General features: G+C 41.1%; 1 protein-coding gene and 1 non-coding gene across 3 annotated transcripts in view; one reads left to right on the forward strand and one right to left on the reverse strand.

Moving 5' to 3' along the window:
- The window catches only part of celsr1a (cadherin EGF LAG seven-pass G-type receptor 1a), a 286490-nt gene extending 266654 nt beyond the window's left edge, over positions 1-19836 (forward strand). The window contains exons 26-36 of one of the 2 annotated variants that reach the window (XM_078419812.1): positions 1015-1189; positions 1698-1810; positions 3143-3222; positions 5199-5325; positions 7264-7389; positions 11239-11333; positions 12785-12885; positions 13350-13526; positions 14888-15127; positions 16030-16333; positions 18422-19836. In XM_078419812.1, coding sequence (XP_078275938.1) covers positions 1015-1189; positions 1698-1810; positions 3143-3222; positions 5199-5325; positions 7264-7389; positions 11239-11333; positions 12785-12885; positions 13350-13526; positions 14888-15127; positions 16030-16333; positions 18422-18446 — 1563 coding nt within the window. In that variant the 3' untranslated portion in view covers positions 18447-19836. The remainder of the gene's footprint in view (positions 1-1014; positions 1190-1697; positions 1811-3142; positions 3223-5198; positions 5326-7263; positions 7390-11238; positions 11334-12784; positions 12886-13349; positions 13527-14887; positions 15128-16029; positions 16334-18421) is intronic. The other variant, XM_078419813.1, reaches the window with a different exon arrangement.
- Positions 19837-25336: 5500 nt separating this feature from the next.
- LOC144605149 (small nucleolar RNA U3) lies at positions 25337-25534 on the reverse strand. The gene has a single exon (XR_013548824.1). It is a non-coding gene; the product is annotated as a small nucleolar RNA U3 (small nucleolar RNA).
- Positions 25535-26844: the final 1310 nt, after the last annotated feature.

Raw genomic sequence — 26844 nt, forward strand, 5'->3', positions numbered from 1 at the left:
ACTCCCAGATGGTATCATCAGATGGAGTGGAATTAAGGATGAACAAGGCTCACATTCTCACAACATGAATACAAAAGTCCCTGTAGCCATCCCTCACCCTGAGGGTCAATGTGGACAATATTTGTGCGTCTGTTGCTGGGCAGATTCCCCAACATTCTACCGGATCCAACAGGAACCTGGTGGCAGACATCATGGATCCTTGTGAGGGTAAATGTGGACAGTACGGCACAAAACAATGACCTCCTGCTCAGAAAGATGCAGCTTTAGGACCCCATTGCTTAATTTGCATTTAAAATGTTTACCTTGATTTATCTCCAATCAATTATAGATTTTGAAAGTTAACAATTACAAATCAGTATGTATTTAAACATTTTACACTTAAATGAATAATTTTTTATCATTTGTAATAAATGGCAACCAGCAGTGTCAGTACAAGGCCGGCCTGTCAAAGGGTAACTGTGAGAGTTCACACTGGATAGGATGTATTTCACAAAATGCTGGAGTAACTCAGCAGGTCAGGCAGCATCTCAGGAGAGAAGGAATGGGTGACGTTTCAGGTCGAGACCCTTCACTCTGTTGATAAATGCGGCTGTAAGTCATACCTTTGTTACATTTCCTCACTGTGGGGAAGGCTGGTAAAGCATTCAGTATCATTTTTTAAGCTTAGTTCAGAAGAGGGGTGCACTTTGGAAAGATATAAAATTATTTTGTTTTTTAATTAGATATTTTACTAAGATATGCCCCATCATAATCATTGAGATTTAACAAGACTTCATTTTCAAAACAATGTATTACACCTCCCAAATTGTTTTTTTTAAACATTCTTGTCTTTATTATTGGAAATGGCGGATATGGTCTTAGTCCAAAATCTTTTCGAGAGATTGTTGCTTCAGTCTAATACTGGGTGGGCAATCCTGGGTATTCGGCCAAAAGAGTGTCTGACTGGACCGAATGGACAATAAGTAAAGAAGTATTGGACGGTAATGTTGTTACTCACTGACTATTCTCTTGCAGTTTGTCTGCAGTGTGATAGCCCTGCTGCTGCATTACTTCTATCTCTGCACCTTTGCCTGGACGTTTGTGGAGGGTCTCCATATTTACCGTATGCTGACTGACATGAGGAATGTAAACCATGGACACATGCGGTTTTACTACACCATCGGATGGGGAATTCCTGCCATTGTAACAGGTAACGCAACCCTGCTTATTTTTCTGGGAGAACAAAATTGAATGAGCTGACCACTTTACAGCTTACATGTTCAAAGTCTGTTTCAAGAGTGATCTTTCAGGTGGTGGGATCGCTTTTACCTCGTCGGAATTGTGAAAAGCAGGCGACAGAGTGCGGGCCACAGTGGAATTGAAAATCAAGAGCAACGTTAAGCAGCTTGTCTGTTCGCTGTCAGCCTTCACCCTTTCAGTCGTGGTCACAAGCCACCCCATTGTGCTTGAGAGTAGTGTGAGAAGTAAGGTTTATGTTTCAGATGGATTTGGACAACCTGTAATCACTGTGGGCAATTAATTCTGCCCGGCCGCGTGATCTGCTGGGTGTTCACTGCGCATGGTATCGTGCAGTCAGAGTTCAGCATCTGCAGTAACTTGCTTTTTGGGAGGAGGTGGTGATATCTGCATGCTTTGTGTTTTGACCACATGTAAAGGAATTAAATGCACTAAATAATGTTGTTTTGCAATCTTTCAAGGTCTGGCTATGGGCTTAGATCCGCAAGGTTATGGGAATCCTGACTTCTGCTGGCTGTCCATGGATGACACTCTGATTTGGAGTTTTGCTGGCCCCATATGTGTCATAGTCATTGTGAGTGGTCTTTATAGCCTCCGGTTGATAGATCTCAACTTTTATTTTTCATCACAAAGTTCCTGAGTGTGTTGTTACCTCTTTGAGCTCCATGTTTGGATCCCGCAAATTGGGTTTCTACCACTGCAAGAGTGTTGAAACGTCCCTTAGAAAGGCCATAAGACATACAGTGTGATCGAATCACTGATTCACGGAATCATATGGCATAAAAAAGACCCTTTGGCCCACCTTTTCCATGCCATTCTTGAGAGCTCTCTCCACTAATCCCATTTGCCTACATTACACCCATATCCCTCTGTGCTTTTGCAATTAAGCACCCGCCTTCCAAATGCCTTTTAAAAATGTCATAATTGTATATGTCGCAACTATCCCCTCTGGCAGCTGGTTCCAGTTAACTGTGTGAAAAACATACCCTCAAAATCTCCTTTACATTTCTTCCTGCTCACCTTAAACCCATGCCCTCTAGCTCTAGACTGTAGCTGTGACAAAGCGAGTGATCGCGACAAAGATAATGTATCTTTTGACATCATCCAGTCTGGTTTAAGGCATTATCCTACTCTGAAACCTCTCCAACATTGAACCTGAGTGGGACTGCAGTTAACTGGTTCTATTCTTACCTGTCTGGTAAAGCCAGGGAATCACCTGAAGTGACTTTTCTTCATATGCCCACATCGTTGTTGTTCATCAGCTACTTCCAAGGATCTACCCTTGAGTAACTCCTGTGTCTCATCCTCACGCTGCCCCTCAGTAACATAAAACACATCAGGTACTACACATGCTATCAATACTCTGCTGTACTTCATTACTTGTCTTGCCTAATACAGTATTTCAAAACCTATAGACACTCTGATGTCCAGTACTGGATAAGCTGAGATTTATTTAGTTGTCAGTTTTATGATAACTAAATAAATCTCTGCATTATCCAGTAAGTTTTGCCGTTCCCCACTTACCTTATATCATGAACTTCCTCTCTCATTCACACCATTTCTATTTCGTTACTTCTTTGAAATGTCCCTTTTTTGGACATTGGCCCTGAAATTTTGTTTGATAACTCTGCTATGAAGTGGCTTGAAAGGTGTTGCTATGTTAAGGATTCAAAACCAATACAAATTGTTTCTCTTCATGGCATTCATTGTGAAATTAAAATTTATGGTGTTCATAATAATTTTAACAAAGTATGGCTGTAAATTTTGAGCACAATATCCTCAGACTAGCTTCTTGTTACTGTTATGAATTCAATACCTCTCCCATCTTAGTAACCTTAACATTCTACAAAACTGTGTTTTTCTCTTTATGTTGAAACTAATACATGTTAAATTTCTGCTTCCTCAGATAAATATCATTATCTTCATACTTGCCGCTAAAGCATCCTGTGGACCCAGGAACAGGTCCTCAGAAAAGACTGGAATCATGTGAGTTTCACACAAGCATTTTCATAGTTTTATTTTTTTTACTGTGAATATCACCAAAAAGTTATTTTCTGAAGTTAAGATTTAAAGAAGACATTTACCATCCTGAGGTGGATGAGGGAGAACTGGGAAGTGTCCAGTCTGTCATAGGGTGAGCTGTCACAGTGACAATGAATGGTGCCTGAGATATGCGGATATTCATTACTTTTATAGGGTGTTATAAAGTCATGCTGGTGGGACAAGGGAGAAGTATGTCAAATAAATGCCTCCCTAATTTGGAAGGAACACTTGATATTGGTACTGAGCTAACTTTGCACTGAAAGGCACCTGCTGCAAAATAATTAATTTGTATTTCAGTTTTACCATTTACCATTTCACATTTTAAGCATCTGTTTGCTTGCTTCAATGAGACAACTGTGACAATAGACAATAGACAATAGGTGCAGGATTAGGCCATTCGGCCCTTCGAGCCAGCACCGCCATTCAATGTGATCATGGCTGATCATTCTCAATCAGTACCCCGTTCCTGCTTTCTCCCCATACCCCCTGACTCCGCTATCCTTAAGAGCTCTATCTAGCTCTCTCTTGAATGTATTCAGAGAATTGGCCTCCACTGCCTTCTGAGGCAGAGAATTCCACACAGGGAGTGACTGGGAGAGGCTAATGATTGTGAAGGAAGGACGAGAAGAAACTGCTGTGCATCAGTCAGGCTTAGACCTGAATCCAGATCCCAACAATAAATGTCCAGGATCCTGGTGCACTGCCAAGCACAGAAACACAGGGAATGTCTTTGCTCTGGAAGTGGGAGAGGAAGGCAGGTTTCTTCCTGTTGTTCAGTTGATCAAAATAGGCTGACATGAACAGAAAATTAATGAACAGTGAAACACTCCCCACAAAAGATGAAAGGCAGTATGTCAGCTTAACCCACCCTGCGTGGAATTTCTGAGGTTACCCTCAATTAGCTGTGGATATGAGAATCTCACTAATTTGTTCTTGACTCATATCAGACCTACCTCCGTCCTACTTTACAAAACCATTGCTTCTCATAGACACCACATTTGTGTGTAACTAGTTGCATAATGCCAGACAGAACAGAGGCAGCAGGTGGCAGCGGTAGTGTTGCTGCCTTACAGCGCCAAAGACCCGGGTTCCACCTTGACTACGGGTGTTGTCTATACGGAGCATGTACGTTCTCCCCGTGACCCGCATGGGTTTTCTCCGGGTGCTCCGGTTTCCTCCCACACTCCAAAGAAGTACAGGTTTGTAGGTTAATTGGCTTTGGTGAATATAGTAAATTGTCCCTAGTGTGCTAGTTAGTGTAAGGGGATTACTGGTCGTTGTGGACACGGTGGGCCGAAGGGCCTTTTTCCACGCTGTATCTCTAAACAAACAGCTAGCTGCACAGGATAGTTGAGTAACAGTGGCCAGAAAAGGCAGCGGCTGGGATGTAGATACAGTTTAAAGAAGCGAGAACATGAATCTGAGAGTCTGACTCAAAAATCAGTACTTGTGTGGGGAGATTGGTGAACTTTTTTCTAGGACCTGCTGCTTGGGTTAGCATCGTTACTTTTCAGGTTGGGCATTATTATAACCAATGATTGGACAATGAGCACAGAAGTCGTTGAGAGTAAAACTGGCGAGCATTTAGAAAAGTGGTTTTGGCAGAGGGGAAGTCACGTGACATTGGATTTGATTTAGCGGTTTTCCATATAAAGGTCATGAATCTTCAGAAGAACAATAGAATTCTTTTAGAGTGAAAACTTACCATGACAGACAGCACAGGTGTCAAAAAGGAAATGGATAATTCAGCTGCAGCTGTCAAAGGGAAATAAGAAGGATTCTTAACATTTCATTTTGCTGTGTTCTAATAATAGTGGTCAAGGAATATATATTTTAAACAGACAAGATCAATGTAATGAGTTTCCAGCGCTTCCCGTTCTTGCTTGTAATTGTTCACTGATGCCTGTGTTTTCCTTTAGATCTGGTCTGAGGACAGCCTTCCTCCTGCTACTTCTCATCAGTGCCACTTGGTTGTTGGGGCTGATGGCGGTGAATAATGACACCATGACCTTTCATTATCTATTTGCTATTTTCAGCTGCTTACAGGTAAGATTAACCTTGCTGCCAAGACAAAGCATCACTTCATTGGAGGGCAGAAATACTGTATGTTTAGTTTAGTTCAGAGACACAGTGTGGAAACAGGCCCTTCGGCCCCCCCAAGTCTGCACCGACCAGTGACCCCCGTTCACTAGCACTATCCTACACATGAGGGATAATTTACAATCTTTATCAAACCCAATTAACCTACAGACCTGTAGTGTGGGAGGAAACCGAAGCACCCTGGGAAAACCCACACAGTCACGGAGAGAATGTACAAACTGCGTACAGACAGCCCCCGTAGTCCAAATTGAACCCGAGTCTCAGGTGCTGTCAGGCAGCAACTCTACCACTGTGCCACCATGCCGCCCTGAATGTGTTAGTTCATTTCACATAATGTATAACAAAGTCGACTACTTGCTTATAAATCTTGTTGGTCTATCAAAATGATCCAAAGCATGACGGATGTATTTTTACTAGTGCAACTGGGTGTGCTTCAACACTCAATATTTGGTCAAAAATATATTTTCTACACCCTTTATAAATGAGTAGCTCTACCTCCTTCCAGTGGTTGAAATACATGTTCGGCTCACCACGTTTTGATGTATAATATCCTGAATTTCCTTGGCTGAGGTGAATTTAAGCCTCTGCAACACTGCTTTTCATTCATCTCTTTCTGACACATTAATTATCACACAAAAGACCATTTACATTGGAATGCATTGTTCAAAACAAAGCATTTTTACAAACTATTTCCCCAAACGGCATGTGTGATGCAGTATTGTAGTAAATCATTTCAACCAAAAAGTGGCTTGATAGTCAAAACTGGACAAATTCATGTTTTTGTAGATTGAATTCAGGTTGTACATTACTATGGATGCACAGGCTATTAATTGAAAAACCTTCTGTTCAAATGCATTGCAAATATTTCTTTAATCTAGGTTCAAATTTGATACTTGATAAGGGACTAGTCATAACTGTCTTCATTCACATGAGTACAAAGGTTATGTTGAGATGTTAATGTGAATTCATACGTGATATCAGATTAGTCTCATTGTGCTTTAATATGCAGGCAATAATTTGACAATTTGCATTGCACAGGAACAATAGAGAACTTGTTTAAATACTGTGTTGCATGTGCAATTCGTCATTTACACTCGGCAAACCTACGATATTTTCTAAATTTAGTAAGCATAGCAAGAAAGGTAGATATCAGTTTTCTAGCTGCTAACATTTTATCATACTCTACAGTTTAGTTAATATTTAATGTTTTTAAGCTGAGATTTTCTTGCCATGTAACATTGAAAGAGTTAGAAACAATTACTTTAAAAGGGGGATCTTTGCACACTGGGCACAGATATAGCAATATATATGTACAAGCAAAACTTTATCAATTTTATCATTTCACAAATTATGCTTTTATAAGGAAATATTTAAAATAATGGTTATGTTACGGTGGGATGCTTTAGAATTAAAAGGACATCTTGCATTTGAGTATGCGATTCTCCTTAACAAGACAACTAGTAGATCTTTAACCTGTTCAGTGCCACCCCCGAGTATACTTGGGTCATGACCAATAGTGAAAAAAAAACTTGACAGTGAACAGATTAAGCAGACAACAAAATCTTGACTGACTCCATTCTTCAAGCCTGCAGACTGAGTGCTGGGGTGGATATTCGGTCGAAGAGGGAAACACAATTCTTATGACTGGTGAGGGAACAGATGAATGGCATGTGAATGGATAAAACTAGGAGCAGGAACCCAAACGGTAGCAATTAGAGCACTTAAGAAGTTGTGCTCTAATTGCACTTTTACTGTGATTACACAGGGATCTGGCTGCTACATGGATCAGCATACACTATGTAGCTGAATTTGATTAGGAATGATTCGAAAAAATATTTTAGTTTTTTTTTCAGTCATCGTAAGTTAATTGCTCTGTGATTTTAGGGACTCCTCATTTTCTTCTGCCACTGTATCTTCAATAAAGAAGTTCGAACTGCTCTGAAGGACACATTTACTGGAAAGAAACTGCAACCAGATGACACGATACTGACCAGAACTACAATTTTATCAGTAAGTTCTTGGAAAAGAAATGATATTTGAGGCTTTCCAAACCGAATTGATATGAAAATCTTCACTGAGTTGATTTTCCTTACAATGAGCAAAGGCATTACTTGTCCAGCATTCTAAGATATGCGCTTTGCATATCTAAAACAAAAACAGTTTCAATATCAATTTCATTTATATTTTGTGAAAATTATGTTCAAATGTCTGAAAGCATCATTGGTGGCCCATCCATTCAGAACGCTAGAATTAAATATTTACGATATATAATTGAACTTGTGGTGGTAAAAGCAGGTATGATAACAACATTTAAGAAGCATTTAGACAATCAGACAGGTAATGGAGTGATAAAGACCCCTTGCACGATGATGAGAATGGGTTAGATTGGCATGGTATTTGATGCAGACCTGGTTGAAGGGCCAATGCCTGTGTTGTACTGTTGTATATTCTACGCTGTACCCACTCTAAGTAATTCAATCACCAATGGTACACATAGAAAGTATGTGTGAGACTAGACTTCAGGTGTATGTTGTGGCTTGATTGTGTGCACTGACGAAATATGGGTGTGGAGTAAGGGAATTACAGTTGTGGTAAGCCTGACAGTAAACGAGCTGCAGTTTGGCATGCAGCATTTTTGGCAGAGAGTGCTGGCCCACCTGCATTGCAGTGTCGGGCGGTGCCAGGCTGCTGAGACCACGTTGACTTCTCCCACGAACATTCCAGGGTCCTCGTCCGCTTGGTCGACTTTGGTTTGTTTTTTCCAGACCGGTGTTCTGTTAATTTGGGAGGAGGATGGCCTTCAAATAGAGAAAGGAAATGTTAAGTCACCCTGCAGGAACAATGATAAAACAGATTATTATTCAAATGAAGAAAGATTATAGAAAACTGCAGTATAAAGGGACTTGAGGATCTTTGTATACGGAACGCAGAAAGTTGACAGACAGGTGCAGCAATAATTGGAAGGCTAATTGCTTGAAATCCAGGGGGTTGGAGTACAAAAAGTGTGATGGCTTACACCAACTGTGTAAGATGCTAGTGAGGTGCAGTGAACAGCTTTGGCAACTTTATTTACAGGAAGATATATTATCAGTGGAGGCAAATCTGAGAACTTTCACTTGGATGATCCCAGAAATTGTGTGTGTCTTCGGTGGAGAAGTTAATGAAGTTGTGTCTCTATTCATTGGGATTTAGAAGAATGAGAGTTTGTCTTTTTAAAACATGAAAGATTCCTGGGAGACTTGATAGAATAAATAATGAGAGGATTTTTCCTCTCCAGGGAGAGTTTTAGGTTCAGAATGTAATGTCTCAAAATAAAGTGGTGGTTTCGTAAGTTTAGATTTATTATTTACACATGTATAGTGAAAAGCTTTTGTTTGTGTGCTGTGCAATCAAATCAAACAATGCAGTATTAGAATACTATCAAGCCGAACACGTCCTAAAGGTAGAGGGAAGAGGAAGATACAAGAATGCAGAATAGACACCGATCAGAATATACACCATTATGACCTGATGAGCCAAAACATTATGACTACCTGCCTAATATGTTGTTGGTCCTCCTTGTGCAGCCCCATACGCAGCAGGGTGCGATGCACTGTGTATTGTGACACATTCCTCCAGTGACCACCATTAAAATTTTCTGTGACTTGTGCCACAGTAGACCTGTCGGTTCGGACCAGACGGGATAGCCTTCGTTGCCCTTGGGCATCGATGAGCCTTGGGCGCCCAACACCCGTTCGCCGGTTTGTGGTTTGTCCCTCCTCGGACCACTGTCGGTAGGTACTCACCACTGCTGACCCGGAGCACCCCACAAGCCTTACCGTTTCAGAGATGCTCTGACCCAGTAGTCTGGCCATAACAATTTGGCCCTTGTCAAAGTCGCTCAGATCTTTACTCCTGCCCATTTCTCCTGCATCCAACACATCAACTTCAAGAACTGACTGTTCACTCGCTGCCTAATATATCCCACCCCTTGACAGGTGCCATTGTAGCAAGATAATCAATGTTATTCACTTCGCCTGTCAGTGGCCATAATGTTTTGGCTCATCGGTGTAGTTTCACAGCATTGTAGCATAACAGTTCCAAAGGAAAAGTCCAATGTCCGCAATGAGGTAGGTTGGAGAATCAGAACTGTTGGACTTAGACCATTCAGAAGCCCGATAGCAGAGGGGAAGAATCCGTTTCTGAGTCTGCCGGTTCACATTTTTCAGTTTCTGTACCTTCTGCGGTGGGAGATGGGAGCGGAAAACAGAATGTCTGGTCAAGTTTTTAATTATGTTGGCTGTTTCCTGAGGCACCATGAGGTGTAGATGGAGTCAATGTTGGGGAGTCTGGTCTGTGTGATGGACTGGGCTACATACACAACTGTTAGAATTTCTTGCAGTCTTGGGCAAAGATGTTTCCAAACCAAGCTATGATGCAACCAGGCAGTATGGAAGCCATATTATTCTACAACAAATTATTCTCTAGTTGGGAGCTTCATAATAAAGAAAATATAAATTATCACTTTAATAATAAGTTGAATATTTCAAACCCACGCATTTTCCCAGTGACTGCCCATTAGAGATTCATGATGAGGTCTAAGAACGGTCTAATAGAATTGATCATCGGATCCTTCTACAGCTCTTTTAGGTTAATGATGCTATTAATCAATTGATGGCTGCAAGACAAGTGATAGTGGGATACTTGTTATCTTTGCCATTTATCAGACATATATCAAAAACACCTGACTAACAAACACAGCACAAAGTCTGAATAATTTTCAGTATTGGGCCTGGTTTGCTTAAATATTTTGAAGGACTACCACATAGAGCATTGTTTTAGAGAAATCCATCGGCATAAACATGTAGTGTAGGGCAAGACTGGGCCGGCCAAAAGCTGAATGTGACAAAAAACCTTGTTCAGTGGTGAGGGACAGTGACTGAGAACAACTTTGTTGCCCTACTACCCAAGAAATGTTAAAATACCTTTTGTATCTTAACAACATCTGATGATTGCTTATTGTGATGCAGATTCTGAATTATTCCCACTTTGTATAATGTGAGATTAGTAGTTGTCACTTGTAACTTTACCAGAATGGTGTTGGGGTCCCAAATCTCCCAATTTGTGCTGAATAATATGGCTTCCATCTGCTTCAGATGCAGAAGATCTAAATCAGGGATGAGTTTAAAAATGGCAACATGCTGGCATCTACCAAGAGATCAATTAAGTTTTGTTTAGTTTAGAGATACAGTGTGGAAACAGGCCCTTTGGCCCACCGAGTCCGCGCCGACCAGCGATCCCTGCACACTGATACTGTCCTGCACACACTGGAGACAATTTACAATTTTACCAAGCCAATTAGCCTACAAACCTGTACGTCTTTGGAGTGTGGGAGGAAACCGGGGATCCTGGAGAAAACCCACACAGGTCACAGGGAGAACGTACAAACTCCATTCAAACAGCACCCATGGTCAGGATCGAACCTGGGTCTCTGGCGCTGTGAGGCAGCAACTCTACCGCTGCGCCACCGTGTCAGCCTGATTTTGTTGTCAGTTGGATGTTGCCACAATTCCATCTCTCCTGGTATTGAGTAAAAAGGGGTTGGATGAGGTCCAAAATTGGGGCTTGGAGATCCTTCCCATGAAGGATTGGAGATTAGGATCAAGAAGAGTTCATAATAACATTTGCTTTGCAATTGAAGTGTGCTGCTTCTAGTTCAGCAGTCCATTCGCCACAGAAAGCATCAACGTCACTTGCTACAATTGGATCATCCTGTTTTGGTTCATATATTTAGTGACTGAAAGCCACTGACTGACTTAACGTGTGGCACAAATCAGAGCAATCAACTGATATGTGGGATGAAATTCTGCTCTCTTCCAGCGGTCTCTCAACTGTAACAATACGTACGTGGATGAGGGGCGAATGTACCGCACTGCCATCGGAGAGTCCACAGCCTCCATGGACAGCACTGTCAGGTCAGCCAAGAGCCACAATAGCTGCATTGCTCATAAGCCCAGGTAACCAGGTGAAGGGTGCCTGCCTCTGATCTGTCCTGCGACACTAACGCACTCCATTTCATGGCCTGTTACCATTGTTGTGTTTTAATATGCTCAATTTAATGGTCACTTGTGCCGTGTAATCTTTCGTACACTGTGTCTATTTGATCGTACGTCCATTTGCCCAGCAAATTACTGCTGTTCCGCCTTTTCATTAAAACTAAACACTTGCAATGAGGCACGCAGAACCATGAAATGATGATGACTTGGCACCAGATGTTAATTGAGGAGAATTGCTTAATTTCTAGTTAAGTAAAACCCCGAGGCTGGGCATATTTATTTGGAACACTGCCAACTTATGACTCAATTGCAATATTGCACGTGTACAAAACAATGTGTCAGATTGAATTCACTGAACTATACAGAGAACACCTGGATTATGTGGTGAAAATAAATTGCTCTGGTGTAAACGACTGAGCAGGTGAAGACCGCAATAGTGTCTTCCTATTTTTGTAGAATTTAAAAGTAAAATCATTGAGAGGTGAATTCCTGGTACATTTCTATTGGAGGGCAGCTAATAATTCTGCAATGGTTTCTCTTTAGTTTGTTGTTCAATATTACTTTAGTACCATCAGCCGCCTGGGTATTAGATTCAAACTACTATCTTCTGTAAAGTTTGTTCCACTGTGGGTTTTGTTCGAGTTGACCCAAGACCTGTGACCAGGTTTTAATCATTTATTATTCATTATTTGATAAATGCTGTGGATGCTTTGGTTTAACCCTCAACCCAGCCAGTTGTGCCACTCCCTTAGATAAGGTCAAACTGGGTGAACTTGGGTCACAGACCCTCTGGTCACGGGATTGTACTTGCTGCCTTCTCTGAGGCGGCGATATGTTTCATGTTCATGGAATTGCTTATCTATTTGCTTAAAATAGAATCTAGCGGAGAAAGGCACAAAGTGCTAGGATATCCCCACGGGTCAGGCAGCATCCTTGGAGAACATGAATAGGCGGTGTTTCGGGTTGGAGCCCTTCTTCAGACTGCTGTTGTTAAGGCCCCTGTTGAGGACTGACCGTTCTGCATCAGAAAGAGGAAGGACAGGGGGGGGATGGTGTAAACACAACAGGGGTGAGGTGTGGGGGCAGAGGGGTGGAGGGAGGCTTGGGTGAGGTACAGCGTAGGGGATGATAGGGGTTCGGAGGGGATGGGGGGATTGTCACAAATCCATGCTCCTCACGGATGCTGCCCGACCCGCTGAGTTACACCAGCATCCTGTGTTTTTTTTATTAAAGCAGCATCTGCGCTTCTTTCTAGAATCAAGAGTGATTCATTTGTGAACAGCTGTAATCTTACAGTGGCTCCAGTTGGTTCTTTTGTCTATTTTTGACCAAGTTGTTCCACTAGCTAAAGGCTCTGTCTCTTTTGTCAGGGATGATGCTCAGAGAGTGAGCTTATTGTCAAGTCAAGCAGAGGTTGGGCAAGCTGAACCCGATTCTTCAATATTGCCCAAAAAAACAAAGAAACCCGACGGTAAGCTGCTTCAGAATAATCAGCCTGATAATCCATTTCTCCAGAGAGTATACTATGATCGTTAATTAACAATGTAAACATTGATAGTGTTCTGAATGTAGAAATTTCTGATATAGAACAAATGTGTATAATTTGAAACATTTTAGCTGATGGAAATATTAGTTTTATATCTAGTGATGTTGACAGCAATCAATTCAAAATGTTTGAGTAATTATTTTCAGACTTTATTGTCAAAATTTCATTTACAGTTATCAAACACATATTAAAGTAAATAACTCGTATATAACCCAGGACTAGTATAAGGCTTGATCTAGATTTGGCTGGCATCGCTGTTGCTCTTGTGAGAGTCTAGGTGATTGGTAAGACTCAGCTGTATCTGTTGATGTTGATGACGAGAATCAATTCACACATGTTGTTTGTATTCTTGGTAATGGACTTTCCCCCGCTTGTTTCTTTTCCCACAGAGCCAGATTCTGACTCTGACAGTGAACTCTCCCTGGAAGATGATCACAGCAGCTCCTACGCTTCAAGTCGTTCATCGGATAGTGAAGAAGATGAATTTCAAGGAGATCCCAACCCCAACTGGAAGCAAGCGGCGCCCAAGAACAATGAGAAGAATCCCATGCACAGCACACCGAAGGGTAAGACACAGTGCAGCAGGGAAGAGAGGCAATGCCTCACATATGTGAAACGATCTGTGGAGTGTGTGCCAACCTCAGTGATCAGATATTTTTAAGGCGCAGATTGACAGTATATTGATTAGCAAGGGTGTCAGGGGTAATGGGGCGAAGGCTGGAAAATGCGGTTGAGAGGGGAAGATAAATCAGCCATGATTAAATGTTACAGTAGTCATGATGGGAAATGGCCCTATTCTGCTCCTAGATCTTATGAACATGCTTCCAAACAATGTTCTCTGTTTGGCACTCCTCTGACTTCCTATAGCTGAGATGAACTTATTCCCTGATGAGTTAGATCAAGTTACCTGGAGGCCAAACTTTACTTCCAGGAAAGAGAGAGAATCTACCATTGCCCAGCTACCAACAGAGCACTGCTGGTAGAGTGGTCCACAACATTTAGATCAGCCAAAACATTATGACCACTGATAGGCAAAGTGAATAACATTGATTATCTTGTTACAATGGCACCTATCAAGAGGTGGGATATATTAGGCAGCAAGTGAACAGTCAGTTCTTGAAATTGATGTGTTGGATGCAGGAGAAATGGGCAGGTGTAAAGACCTGAGCGACTTTGACAAGGGCCAAATTGTTATGGCCAGATGACTGGGTCAGAGCATCTCTGAGATGGCAAGGCTTGTGGGGTGCTCCCGGTCAGCAGTGGTGAATACCTACCGACAGTGGTCCGAGGAGGGACAAACCACAAACCGGCGACAGGGTGTTGGGCGCCCAAGGCTCATCGATGCGCGAGGGCCACGAAGGCTATCCCATCTGGTCCGAACCGACAAAAGGTCCACTGTGGCACAAGTCACAGAAAATTTTAATGGTGGTCATGGGAGGAATGTGTCACAATACACAGTGCATCGCACCCTACTGCGTATGGGGCTGCACACGGAGGACCAACAGCATATTAGGCAGGTGGTCATAATGTTTTGGCTCATCAGGTCATAATGTTTTGGCTGATCGGTCTATACCTCCAATAGAGGCTTGATTAAAAATCATTGAGACTTCTGTCAGTACTATTGACACCGAATGGCAATAACTTGTATTTGGAAGTCACGTTTAATATAATAATGTACAATCTCCAAAGGCTTTATTAGATAAAAGTGGAAACTGAGCAAAACGAGATGTTCGGTGGCAAGAATCCACTGGACATATTTTGCAGTACAGAGGGGCTGCATTGAGAGCACTGCCCTGAAATATTCATATTAAATGTTCTCTAAGTGTAGGATCAACATTTCTGAAACCAGAGTACTGCTTGTTCCTTGAGGGTGGTTAACACAGTGTTGGAATTCTCGTTAAGCTTTAGCCTCTGTTCCCCTCCATAGCCGAATCCTTGCCCAACCACGGAAAGCCGTACTGGCCAGCAGAATGTACAACCGGCAGTGATAGTGAGGATCACGGAGCGCCCGAGAAACTCAAGGTGGAGACGAAAGTAAACGTTGAGTTTCATCGAGAAAATAATCATTGTGGCGACGTGCCGAGGGGCAGTGAGGCCGAGGCACAAGAAAAGGAACCCTTGTGTGCCACGCAGTCAAACTCCAATCCACAACCAGAGCAAAGGAAAGGCAAGTACCCCTCCCAAAGTCTTTCATTATTCCTCTGCTGAATTCATAAATGGGATTACTTTATCTTTAAGAACTGAAATGTGAAACAAAATATATAAATCTTTTATATTTGAGGTTTAGTTTAGAGATACAGCGCAGGAACACACCCTTCGACCCACCAAGTCTGTGCCGACCAACGATCCACACACACTTACACTTTCTTACACGCACAAGGGACAATTTACAATTAGACTAAGCCAATTCACCTACAAACCTGTACGTCTTTGGAGTGTGGGAGGAAATAGGAGCTCCCAGTATAATAGCACCTTAGTGCTGCAATGGTTGATTGTAATGATCCTCAACTAGAACATCGGAGAGAGGATTAACTGGTCCACTTGTTACTAGTTCAATGTTCACTCTGCAGCTATGGGGCAACCTGCTGAATGGGAATCATCTGTGTAGTTAGCTTGCTGTCCATCCAAATGATTGAAAACACCAAAAATCATTTATTCGGCTGATTATCATGCTGCCATTAAACAATCACCTTTTAAATGTAGCATTCTTCATTGGCAGACTGCACTGATTAAGAGTGGTTCTGGTCGATACAGTATCCAGGTCTCCAGTCTAAATGATCATTTGGAAGTTGAGAACCACAATACTGTAAATGGTGAAAATCTGAAATAAAAATAGGACACGCTGGAAGCACTCAGTTGGTTAAGTAGCATCCGTGGAGAGAGATACGGAGTTATTGTCTTTTCTCAAAGATGAAAAATTAGGGGTCAAACGTGTTCTGCATGACTGAGAAGGGGAGAGGTAGAGCACCATAAAGATGGTGCTTCATCAATGTTCCATATTGTGTGAGGCGGCTCCCGCCCTTTAAAATCTGTATGATGCATTGTAATAAATATTCTTTTCTGTCGCAGGTATTCTTAAAAATAAAGTCATCTACCCGCCACCTTTAAATGAAAAGAATCAGATAAATCAAATACACAATGAACTCTCCAACTGTAAAGCCACAACCATTCCTCCACAGACTCCACAACCATCAGTCCCCCACAGCTCGGCCACAGCGCCCAAGGACAGCACTCGCACGCCCACGGACACCGGCCAACTGATCACGCAGCCACGGCGGCAGCAGTCAAAGAGAGAGTTAAATGGGATGACGCCAATCCCCATGAGCATTCGAACGGGCACCAGCACCACCCGCCGGGACAACTCGGATTCTGAGTAAGTACCCTGGGTAAAAACAAAATGTTTTTCTTTAAAATAATGCATCTAGTTTCAATTTATGATCGTGTCAATAAATCCTAGCACCTTTAATATTTGCACAGTAAACGATTAGGGCGGCACAATTGCACAGCGGTAGAGTTGCTGCCTTACAGCGCCAGAGACACAGGTTCGATCCTGACTGTGGTTGCTTGTCTGTACGGAGTTTGTACGTTCTCCTGCGTGGGTTTTCTCCGGGAAGCTCTGGTTTCCTCCCACACTCCAAAGGCGTACAAGTTTGTCGGCTAATTGGCTTTGGTATAATTGTGAATTGTCTCTAGTGTGTGTAGGATAGTGTTAATGTGCGGGGATCACTGGTAGGGGCAGGTCCATGGGGCCTGTTTCCGCTCTGTATCACTAAACTAAACTAAACTAAATATCTTTTATTGAAACTATCATGAGTAAAACCAAATATTGATGCCCATAATCTTTGGTTGGACTCCCAAGTTTATATATGCTTTCCAACAGATCATGAGTGCTTAATGCAAAAACTCATAATCAGATACAGTAATTCTGAGCAGTGCTCACCATTTCAGATGCAGGAAATCCAGGTATGTTCACGTGTGTTTAAACCTGGAAATCCAGAATGTGTTGCTAGAAAATCTCTGGTCTTTGTGATTGGGCTCCATGCTATGTTCACTGTAACAAAGCAAGCAGAACAACTATCCTAGTTAAAAAGAAACCCCAAAGCCATCATATCTTGTTGCTCGAGGAGTAATGAGTTTGTAATGGCATACTGAGCCATAGTTGCTACATAACAAACTCTCTGACCCTAAGAAATTTCAGCACGTAGATTGTCATTTTCCCTGATAAATATTTTAAAGGTCCACACTGATTTAAAATAAAAATGCTATAAATACTTAGCAAGTCAGATTGTGAAGCGAGAGAGAAGCAATTAACAGTTCAGAACATTGACCTTACATGAGAATTGGGAAAAGTTGGAAATAACATTTTTTTACTTTTTGATAATTTAAGTTTGCCATTTTGCATTCTTGGGTTCCTATTAAATATAGCCCCTTTCACCGTAAAACCTATTTTGGTTTTGGGATCCCCTACTCTGGGTAGAAGACTTGGCATTTGCCCTATCCCCCTCATGATCTCTGGAGGAAAGGATTTTATGTGACGTTTTGAGTCGAGACCCTTCTTCAGACTTAGAGTCTCCAGGTCAAATGCTGGGTTGGTGGTAGAGTGTCAAACAAAGGGACCGAACTGCAAGGGGCCAGTCATTTAAAACTGTGGTACTTAGAAACTTCTTCTTGCTGAAGGTGGTGAATCTGGAGAATTCACTGCCCTTGAAGGTGAAGGAATTTGGATCATTGGATGTATATAATGTGAAAGTGTATAGATCAAGAAATAGAGAGGTATGGAGAAATGGTATGGAAGTTGAGTTAATAACAGCACAGATCAGCCATGATCATATCGAACGGTGAGGTAGCGTTGAAGATACTGATTGTCCACACCCGCTTCTATTTTCTTGTGTTCTTTTGTTTTGAACGTCTTATATATTGTGCTCTGATTTCCAGCGGACTTGAGTAAAATATGCTTTGTAAGTTGCATGCTGCACTAACCTTTAGCTCAACACTTCTTGCAAGCTATCTAATTTCACTATTTAATGATTTTACAATTTAAGAAATGCTGAAATAATAGAAATGCTGCTTGCCAGTAAGAGTAGAAAAGTGAATAGTTTCTACCTTTGTAGAAATTTATGAAGTCAAATTTTCTTGGACAAATGATGTCTTGCATTTAATAAAAAATGAAATCAAATTAACCTGAGAAAGTATGTTCAAATGTTGTTTCTCTGAAAGCAGAGAAAGAACTTTAATAGCTAGAATTTCACAGCATTAACCTGTGCACAAATCTAACCTAAAATGGTAATACATCATAAACTAACTACACTGGGCCTTGCACTTTAAAATATGACTGCAAAGGTTAACCTTCTCCACAGTTTCATCATTGTGATTTTAAACTGCATGCTTTCGCTTTGAACTTACCTGGTAGTACTGCATAACCATGGTTCTGCATGTTTCCCCTTCCTTTTCTCACGTCCAGAGGAAGTAATGAAACCTCAATCTGACCCATCAGGAGATCAGAAGAATGATTGGACCCGTGAAGGTTCTCACCATTGGTGTCGCTCGTTCCTGCGTACTTCAGACACCCCCACCCACTCCCCCAATGTGCTACGGAGTGTTGCTGTTCTCTACATGCACCAGAATTTCTGCAAAGTGGATTCATGCACAAGAATAGGATTGACTGCAAGAGGGAGACAAGGCCTGCAAAATGTAGAAACACATACACGTACGAGACGGAAGGACAGTTACGCATGTGGAATGCAAAATAGCATGTGCCAAAATATAGAACGGGCACGTAGCCACTCGGGCAGCTGAACCGTGCAATTGGATACCCTGAGGAAATGGACAAATCCCAAGGTGAAGCCTGAAGTGCATCCATTGCCCTGCGTGCAAGCCTCTGGGCTTAACTGCAGCCTGCCTGCTTTATCTTGAGAAACTGAAGTACAATACTGTGAGACAGTGTCTCAGCCACAAGCAGTTGGTCTCCCTCCGTATTAGGATCACAGGTAAGTCACCTGGACCTTGGTGGAAGTGTTTGCCACATCAGTGTCAGACTGCAAGTGTTCTCCAGACTGATCATTTACCTCTCGGATGGAAAGGGGTGGTCTTAAAACGAATGCCTTTTGTACAACAAAATTATAAGATGTATAGATACTTTTATATATTTTGTATGTCGATACTTTTAAAGAACTCACTTGTACATGCTTAAAGGTTTTGATTTTGTCATTTTGATTACAAATCTTCTGACTTTTATAAAGAGTAGAAGATTGAACAATTATACTTGAATTTGGAGTGTTAATATTGTAAAAAAAACATTTTTTTCTATTGAAAGCTGTAACAATTTATGAGAAATGAAATTTGAATGTAATTATTAAGACGAAATTATTGGGGAAAAATGGGGAATCAAACCGGGTCCAACCTTGCACTTGAACTTGTGTGTTTGAGGTTCTTTTTGAAAAAAACACTTAAGTTCAAGAATGCATCTCGGCCCACGAGGGAAGTGAGAGCGGATGTGGGTGAGGATAGGAGTTCACTGGCATTGACAGAAGGATGTTTGCCAACCAAACTCGTTTGTTTTTTTATAATGGATACCTGTGAATATTTTGGCATTATTATTGTTGTAGATTTGGTTTTAAATTGTTTTAGACGGAAACTATCGGAACAATTCCCATTTGTATATTGCGACATGCCTGCTGTAGTAAATTCTTTTGCCTTGATTCAGATAGTTTCTTCTAACTTTAATACAGTTTCACACATGCCACAGTTCAAAAGAAGCATTTCTTTTTAAAAATTATGATGGAAACTGAAGTTTTTTTTAAAATCAAAGAACAGATGTATCATATTTATTTACATGCAAAACACTGGAAACATAGTACAGAGAAACAAAATTGTAAAATAAAGAGATTTTGACTTTTTCTATCTGCCTATATTGATTGCTCTCTCTGCAAATTGGCCTTTTGTAGGCAGTTATTAAATAGCATTGTGGTCATAGCTGGGGCATTGTTGGATGACTACACCAACAGCATTGTTCTCTGGCTGCATTCAAAAAAACCAGTTTTAGATGAAGTGTGAGGGGCCTCATACTTTGTAGACAGCGAGTTGGTTTATTGTCTCACATACACACCCCTGACTGAATACCAATGGCAGAGTCCTAAGGAAAAACCTCTTGCTGGGAAGTGAAAGTTACAATTTTCATAGATTTTGATTGGAAACTGTTGGTTTTAGTGCAATGTGAACCTGTACCAATGGCATTGTAGATCTCGTATCCTTCCGTTATAGCCACAGTATTATTCATGGACTGTTCCTCAGCCCAGCGTTCTCATGTGACTTCTGCTCTCCATGGTCTCAATCACAAAACACCCCCAAGCCCTTCAGTGTGCTCTCATCGGCTCTTTAAAACTCTCAACTGCCTTTGCTATCTGCTCTTTCCATAATTAATTGATTGAACAATGCAGCATGGAACAGGCCCTTCAGCCCAATGAGTTCACACCGACCATTGATCACCCTGTCGCACTATTCCTATGTTATCTCACTTTTGCATCCACTCCCTACACAGTAAGAGTGATTTTTCGAGGCCAGTTAACATACAAACCTGCCTGTCTTTGGAATGTGGGAGGAAACCGAAGTACCTGGAAGAACCCCACGCAGTCGCGGGGAACATGCAAACTGCCTCCACACAGACAGCACCAGAGAACATGGGTTTCTGGCTCTGAGAGGCAGCAGTTCCACCAGCTATGCCACTGTGCTGATCTAACCTTTCTGTAGTTGTCAATTAGCTGAAGAAAAAGTGAATTACAAGCAAAAAAGAGGAACCAAAATTATTCATGGTCATCCTAGACCAGCGTTTCTCAACTGGGGTTCCGAGGAGCCCTAGGGTTCCACAAGAGGCCGCTAGGGGTTCCGAGAGGAATGAGTGTTTGTGTATTTGTTTCATTTCGACAGGCCAACTCCAGCACTTTGTGTCTATCTTCGAAACTAGGAGGTTAGCTGGTGATGGAATTGGAACCAATTTTAATGACAGCATCTTCAGTGACGGCATTCCCTGAGGTGCCGCGCGGCGGAGGCCTTCCCGAGTTGCCGCGGCCGTGGTGCGGTTCCCGCCCGAAAGGGACCCGCCCAAAGACTCGGCGATCGACGGGACCAGGAGGGAGCTGGAGACTTCAGGCGCCAGCAGGGGGTAGAAGAGTGAATCGGGGTAATGATTCCAGCAGCTTCAAGTTAGGTTGCAGGAGGCGCCCCCAGGACATATAAATGGCCAGGAGAGGGGAGAAGAGGAGAGGGACGTCGGTTCACGGGAACTGCTCCCATACATCGAGGACGTGGGCCAACCGGACTTTGATTAATGGTGTCAAAAATGGCGGCGCCCGCATGTGCAACACATGAAAATCATTTAGGGATGTAATAGACAATAGACAATAGGTGCAGGAGGAGGCCATTCGGCCCTTCGAGCCAGCACCGCCATTCAATGTGATCATGGCTGATCATTCTCAATCAGTACCCCGTTCCTGCTTTCTCCCCATACCCCCTGACTCCGCTATCCTTAAGAGGTCTATCTAGCTCTCTCTTGAATGCATATATGAATTTTAAAAATGTAAGTATATGTTTATTTTTGTTAGTTTATGAAAAGTTTATGTTCAAGCAGTTTGATTTCATTTTTTTTCCTCATTGTTAATAAACGAGAAAAACTGAAATTATTTTTTGCTTAAACCAGTTATCGGAAAAATATATTATGTTTGCCTTATGAACTTTAAGTTTACGAAAGAGATTAATAAAGATATATCATAATTTTTATGTGGGGGTTCCCTGAGACATGAAAATTATTTCATGTTTGAGAAATGCTGGTCTGGACCAAAGGAAGAAAAAACATGGAATTCAACAAAAGGAAATTTCCGGAACAGATTCAGGAGTGCCTCTGTTTGATGCAGCAGTCAGCTCGGCAGTGATTGATTGCCTCTGTTGGACGGCAGCTGTGGAAGTGTGAACGTGAATGATGTTTAGGAAAAGTGGAGATTCACTAAGTTAAAGTTTTACTCATGTTAATTTATAACTGAACTGGTTCATACTTTTTTCTTCCATTGGCCGCCAAACTACCTGTTGCGTTGTATTTCTAAATAATACTCTAATTGTCAACGTGATTGTAAGGAGCTGTGATGCATTCCCAGTTTCCTTCAACAGACAAAGATCTTTTTTATATCATTGTGTGTGGAACGACTGATATCTCACTCAGAAGTAGGACGACTTGTTATTGGCTGTAAATGCCTTTTGGTCCAAACAAAGCTCACTGCACCAACTGGCCCTGTCCTGAGTAAGGAGGTATATTCCATTCACTGTGGGCAAATAAATATTTTTCTTGCCAGTAGCAGGGAATTACTTTTCCCACTGAAATATTTTTTAGACATTAATGTTATCAGGAGACAGTGCTGAATGATAATAAGCACTGAAACTTTATATGTCTCTCTCAGGTTTCCAATGCCATTTATATGCCAGTCAACAGTTGAACAAAAGCCTCTCCTTACTTGCATTTCATATTGAAATCTTTGTGTAATTTGCCTAATCTTCTTTTGTGTTGGTGAACAAAGCTTGCATGGAATCACCTGTAAATGACCTCCTTCGGTCTGAGCTATTACTCTGGTACACATTATTAATGGTATCAGTTGTTCAAGTTCTTCAAGGAGGTAATAACTGGTTAGGCTTGCTTCAAGCTGCAGTTTTAAAATGCGTTGCTATGCATTTGCTTATGTTTCTAAAAATGAAGTGAAACCAAGCCATCCACCAGAACATTCCTACTTGTACTGTTCATTCAGTCTTTTTATCTCTTTTTAGTGTTTTCAATTTGGGTCCCTTCACCTTGGCCATGAACCAGGCCACAACATTTTGCTAACTGAGCCAAATATTGTGATCTGTTGAACTATCAGCTGGGAGGTGACTTGCTAGTTTTTTTTCAGTTTCCTTTCTGCGGCTGCTGATTGCCATGATCGATTACCCAAAACACACACTGTGCTGAAGTCCTGACCCGTAACGTCCAGTCTGAAGAAGGGTCCTGACCTGTAACGTCACCTATCCATGTTCTCCCGAGATGATGCCTGACCCACTGAGTTATTCCAGCTTTTTATGTAAACCAGCATCGTCAGTTTCTTGTTTCAACAGAGACTTCTGTCACTCAGTCATTAAGCAGTTGTGTTAACATTTGTGTAGTCCATTTCAAAACTAATCATAATCTCCCTTACAATAATAGTTTTCCACAAAAGGGATATCCATTGGTTATTGTGAGGGAGGCACTTTAACAAAAGTATGTGGTTTTTCCTACTTCGTTTTATAAAGTTCCTTCCAAGAAACGTCATCCAATCCTTTTCTCCAGAGTTGCTGCCTGTCCCGCTGAGTTACTCCAGCATTTTGTGCCTATCTTCGGTTTAAACCAGCATCTGCAGTTTCTTCCTACATAAATCAAACCCTGATTGCTTGCATGATTTCTGTTCTATTTTGTATGTTGTGTCCTTTTGGCATGCTGCAAATACAGGCATCGTTTAACTGGTAATTAATTGATTTATTTAGCAAAAGTAAAAGTATTGGTCTTTTTTTTTCTTGAAAAAGCAGCCAGGTTACATTTATTTCTCTCTTGCTTTCAATGACCTGACTGAAGACCAAGTGAAGATCACTTAATTATGTGAGTGCCATTCCTTGTACGGTGCCCTCCATAATGTTTGGGATAAAGATCCATCATTTATTTATTTGCCTCTGTACTCCACAATTTGAGATTTGTAATAGAGAAAATCACATGTGGTTAAAGTGCACATTGTCAGATTTTAATAGCCATTTTTATATATTTTGGTTTCACCTCGTAGAAATTACAGATGTATTTATACATAGTGGTGCCCCCAATGGTCAATTCTTGAGTGGCCAAGTCAATCACCCGATCTGAACCCAATTGAGCATGCCTTTTATATGCTGATGAGAAAACTGAAGGGGATTAACCCCCAAAACAAACATAAGCAAAAGATGGCTGCAATACAGGCCTGGCAGAGCATCACCAGAGAAGACGCCCAACAACTGGTGATGTCCATGAATCACAGACTTCAAGCAGTCCTTGCATGCAAAGGATAAGCAACAAAATACGAAACATGACAACTTTCATTTACATGATATTGCTGTGTCCCAAACATTATGGTGCCTTGAAATGGCGGGACTATGTATAAACGCTGCTGTAATTTCTACATGGTGAAACCAAAATGTATAAAAATACCCTTTATTAAAACCTGACAATGTGCACTTTAACCACATGTGATTTTTTTCTATTATGAATCTCAAAATGTTTTATGAAGGAGAGGGGGGGGTATAATTTAAGGGGAACATTAAATTTCAAGATTCGCAATACTCGAACAACAATGAAAAGATTTTCTATATCAATCAGTGGAGTAAAGCTATGGAACAGAATGAATGCGGAATTAAAACAATGTTCAAACATCATCCAGTTTAAAAACAAATATAAACACATGATTTTTTCTAGGTACAGTGAGGAGGGGGATTAACAGTCACCAAGGGTCTACATATAATAACACATCATTATTTAAATAAGTATATCTATATGAACATATAAGGGTGTATGAGTATTTTGGTATTAATATCTGATACTTGATAAATATTGATTAGGGAATGGGGGTAGGATTAAATAAGTTCACACTTCTTCCTACTCCTTTTCGCACATGTTAAGTAATGGATGAAATTCCTTGTATTTCTTCTGTTTTTTTTGTTTATTTTGTTTTTTAATTGATGTTTTTTAACATGTTCGAAATAAAATAAAATGAAAAAAAAATGAAATGAAATTGTGAAGTACAGAGGCAAATAAATAAATGATGGGTCTTTGTCCCAAACATGGAGGGCACTGTATGTACTACAGATTGTGCTGTTCAAATAAATACTATAAATTTCCTATAAATACTATATGCTCTTTTCTGATTTTTGGGACTTGCAATAGTCATTCTTCCTTAAGTATTCTGAACACCTTGTGTGGCACATGACTTGCACTATGTTATTTTATTCAGGCAAATTTTAAAAGTGTAACGCAGCTGTTCAAATAATAAATTATTGTGATCTGATATGGATATCTTGCGTATTTTACAAGCACTCTGATTTCCCTGAGTAAAGACTTGGTGAGACCTTTGCTGGTGCAAATCATTACTCTGTTGTGTTTCACTTCAACAAGGTAATCAATTTTCATACAAAATTGCTAGATGAAGATCTACCAAACTCCGTACGTCAGTGTTTCACTTGATCTGAGGTATTTCTGATGTTCAACAGCAAGAAAAGCCCTTAAAGCCATGGCCTATCTTTTTTTTTTTAACTCCCATCCAGCCTGAGTAGTCTTTGCTTAATAGGAAAGTGATTTTTGAATTGTTATTCAAAATGTGTTCTCTTCCAGCTTTGAGAGGGAAAGACCACTCATCAAGTACCGAAGGAAGCTGCATAAAGTAACATCCAAAGCCTGCTTCCTGTACTGAAGGAAACTCCATGCATCTTGTGGTTTGTGAGACCAGACATTACAGAACATGCTTCTTCTGAAAACAAACTATAGAAATAATCCCTGAACTCTTCTCTAGTAATCTCCCTTGTAAAAACCATTGGTCCAGATGCTACAAGATGCAGCTGGACATATTATTGTGTTCTAGAGGGCAGTGACAGGAGCTGCCTGTTCATCAGCGTAGGCAACATTAAAGATTGGATGTGAAATATTAGAGGAATTTGTTCCATCAGAGCAAAGAATGGACACGATTCAAGTTTATTGATTCTGGTTAATCACCTTTATGTGAGTTGGATCATTATTTTTGAGGTAATGTTGATGGGTGGCGCAGTGGTAGAGTTGCTGCCTTACAGCGCTTGCAGTGCCAGAGACCTGGGTTCAATCCCGACTACGGGTGCTGTCCGTACAGAGTTTGTACGTTCTCCCCGTGGGTTTTCTCCCACACTCCAAAGACGTACAGGTTTGTAGGTATGGTGTATGTGTAAATTGTATATGCAGCTTGGCGTATGTGTAAATTGTCCCTAGGATTGTGTTAATGTGCCGAGATTGCTAGTCGGTGCGGACTCGGTGGACCGAAGGGCCTGTTTCCGCGCTGCATCTCTAAAACTAAAAAACAAAACTAATTGACCAGCACAGAGAGAAAAGTCTTGTCTGCAGAGTGGGAGAAGAAGAAAGTTGTCCTGATTTTAAAAGTAATTTCCTCAATGACAATACTTTTGGTATGTTCATTTATAAACAGGAAGAAATAGCTGTTATTGTTGACTTAATGAGAACTGTAATATTTCAGCAGTGCAATCAATTTTCCAAGCAACTTGTATTCATTTATTTTATTTTTCAGACTCTGGCCAACTCACAACGTATAATCAACATTTTAAAACTTTCTTTCAAATTTCCATCATAGGTATTTCCTTTTTTTTTGGAATGATGTTTTCCAAGCATAACCTTGGAGTAAAAGGTTTTGTGACATTGATACTTATTTGTGTATAATTTTAAAAAAATGATCCATTAGTGCTTTTATGTGCAAGTCACATATCAATGGCATTTAATCTGTGTATTCATTTTAAGTAAAATCACACCAGGCCCTCTGGTGGCTGTTTACTGTGCTGCATCTGATGTTTCTACAGTGCCTGGCATACACTTAATGGTGTCAAGAGAGATACACACTGGGTTTATTGTCCATAACCAACCAAAATGAAAGCCTCGTTTACTAAGGTTCGCTAAGCCAGTACCGTGTAAACCTGAACTTAGGTTTACTAAGTAAACATTCTGTTGTTATTGAGAGACTTGGCTGGACAGCTTCAGACCTGACTGCAAGCTGGTCAAATTCTTCCTGATGTTCACATGGTGTGCTACCACTAACAGATAAATGTTTTATTTTAGTTTCCAGT

The sequence above is a fragment of the Rhinoraja longicauda genome, chromosome 23 (genome assembly GCF_053455715.1).
Source record: "Rhinoraja longicauda isolate Sanriku21f chromosome 23, sRhiLon1.1, whole genome shotgun sequence".
NCBI classification, from domain to species: domain Eukaryota; kingdom Metazoa; phylum Chordata; class Chondrichthyes; order Rajiformes; family Arhynchobatidae; genus Rhinoraja; species Rhinoraja longicauda.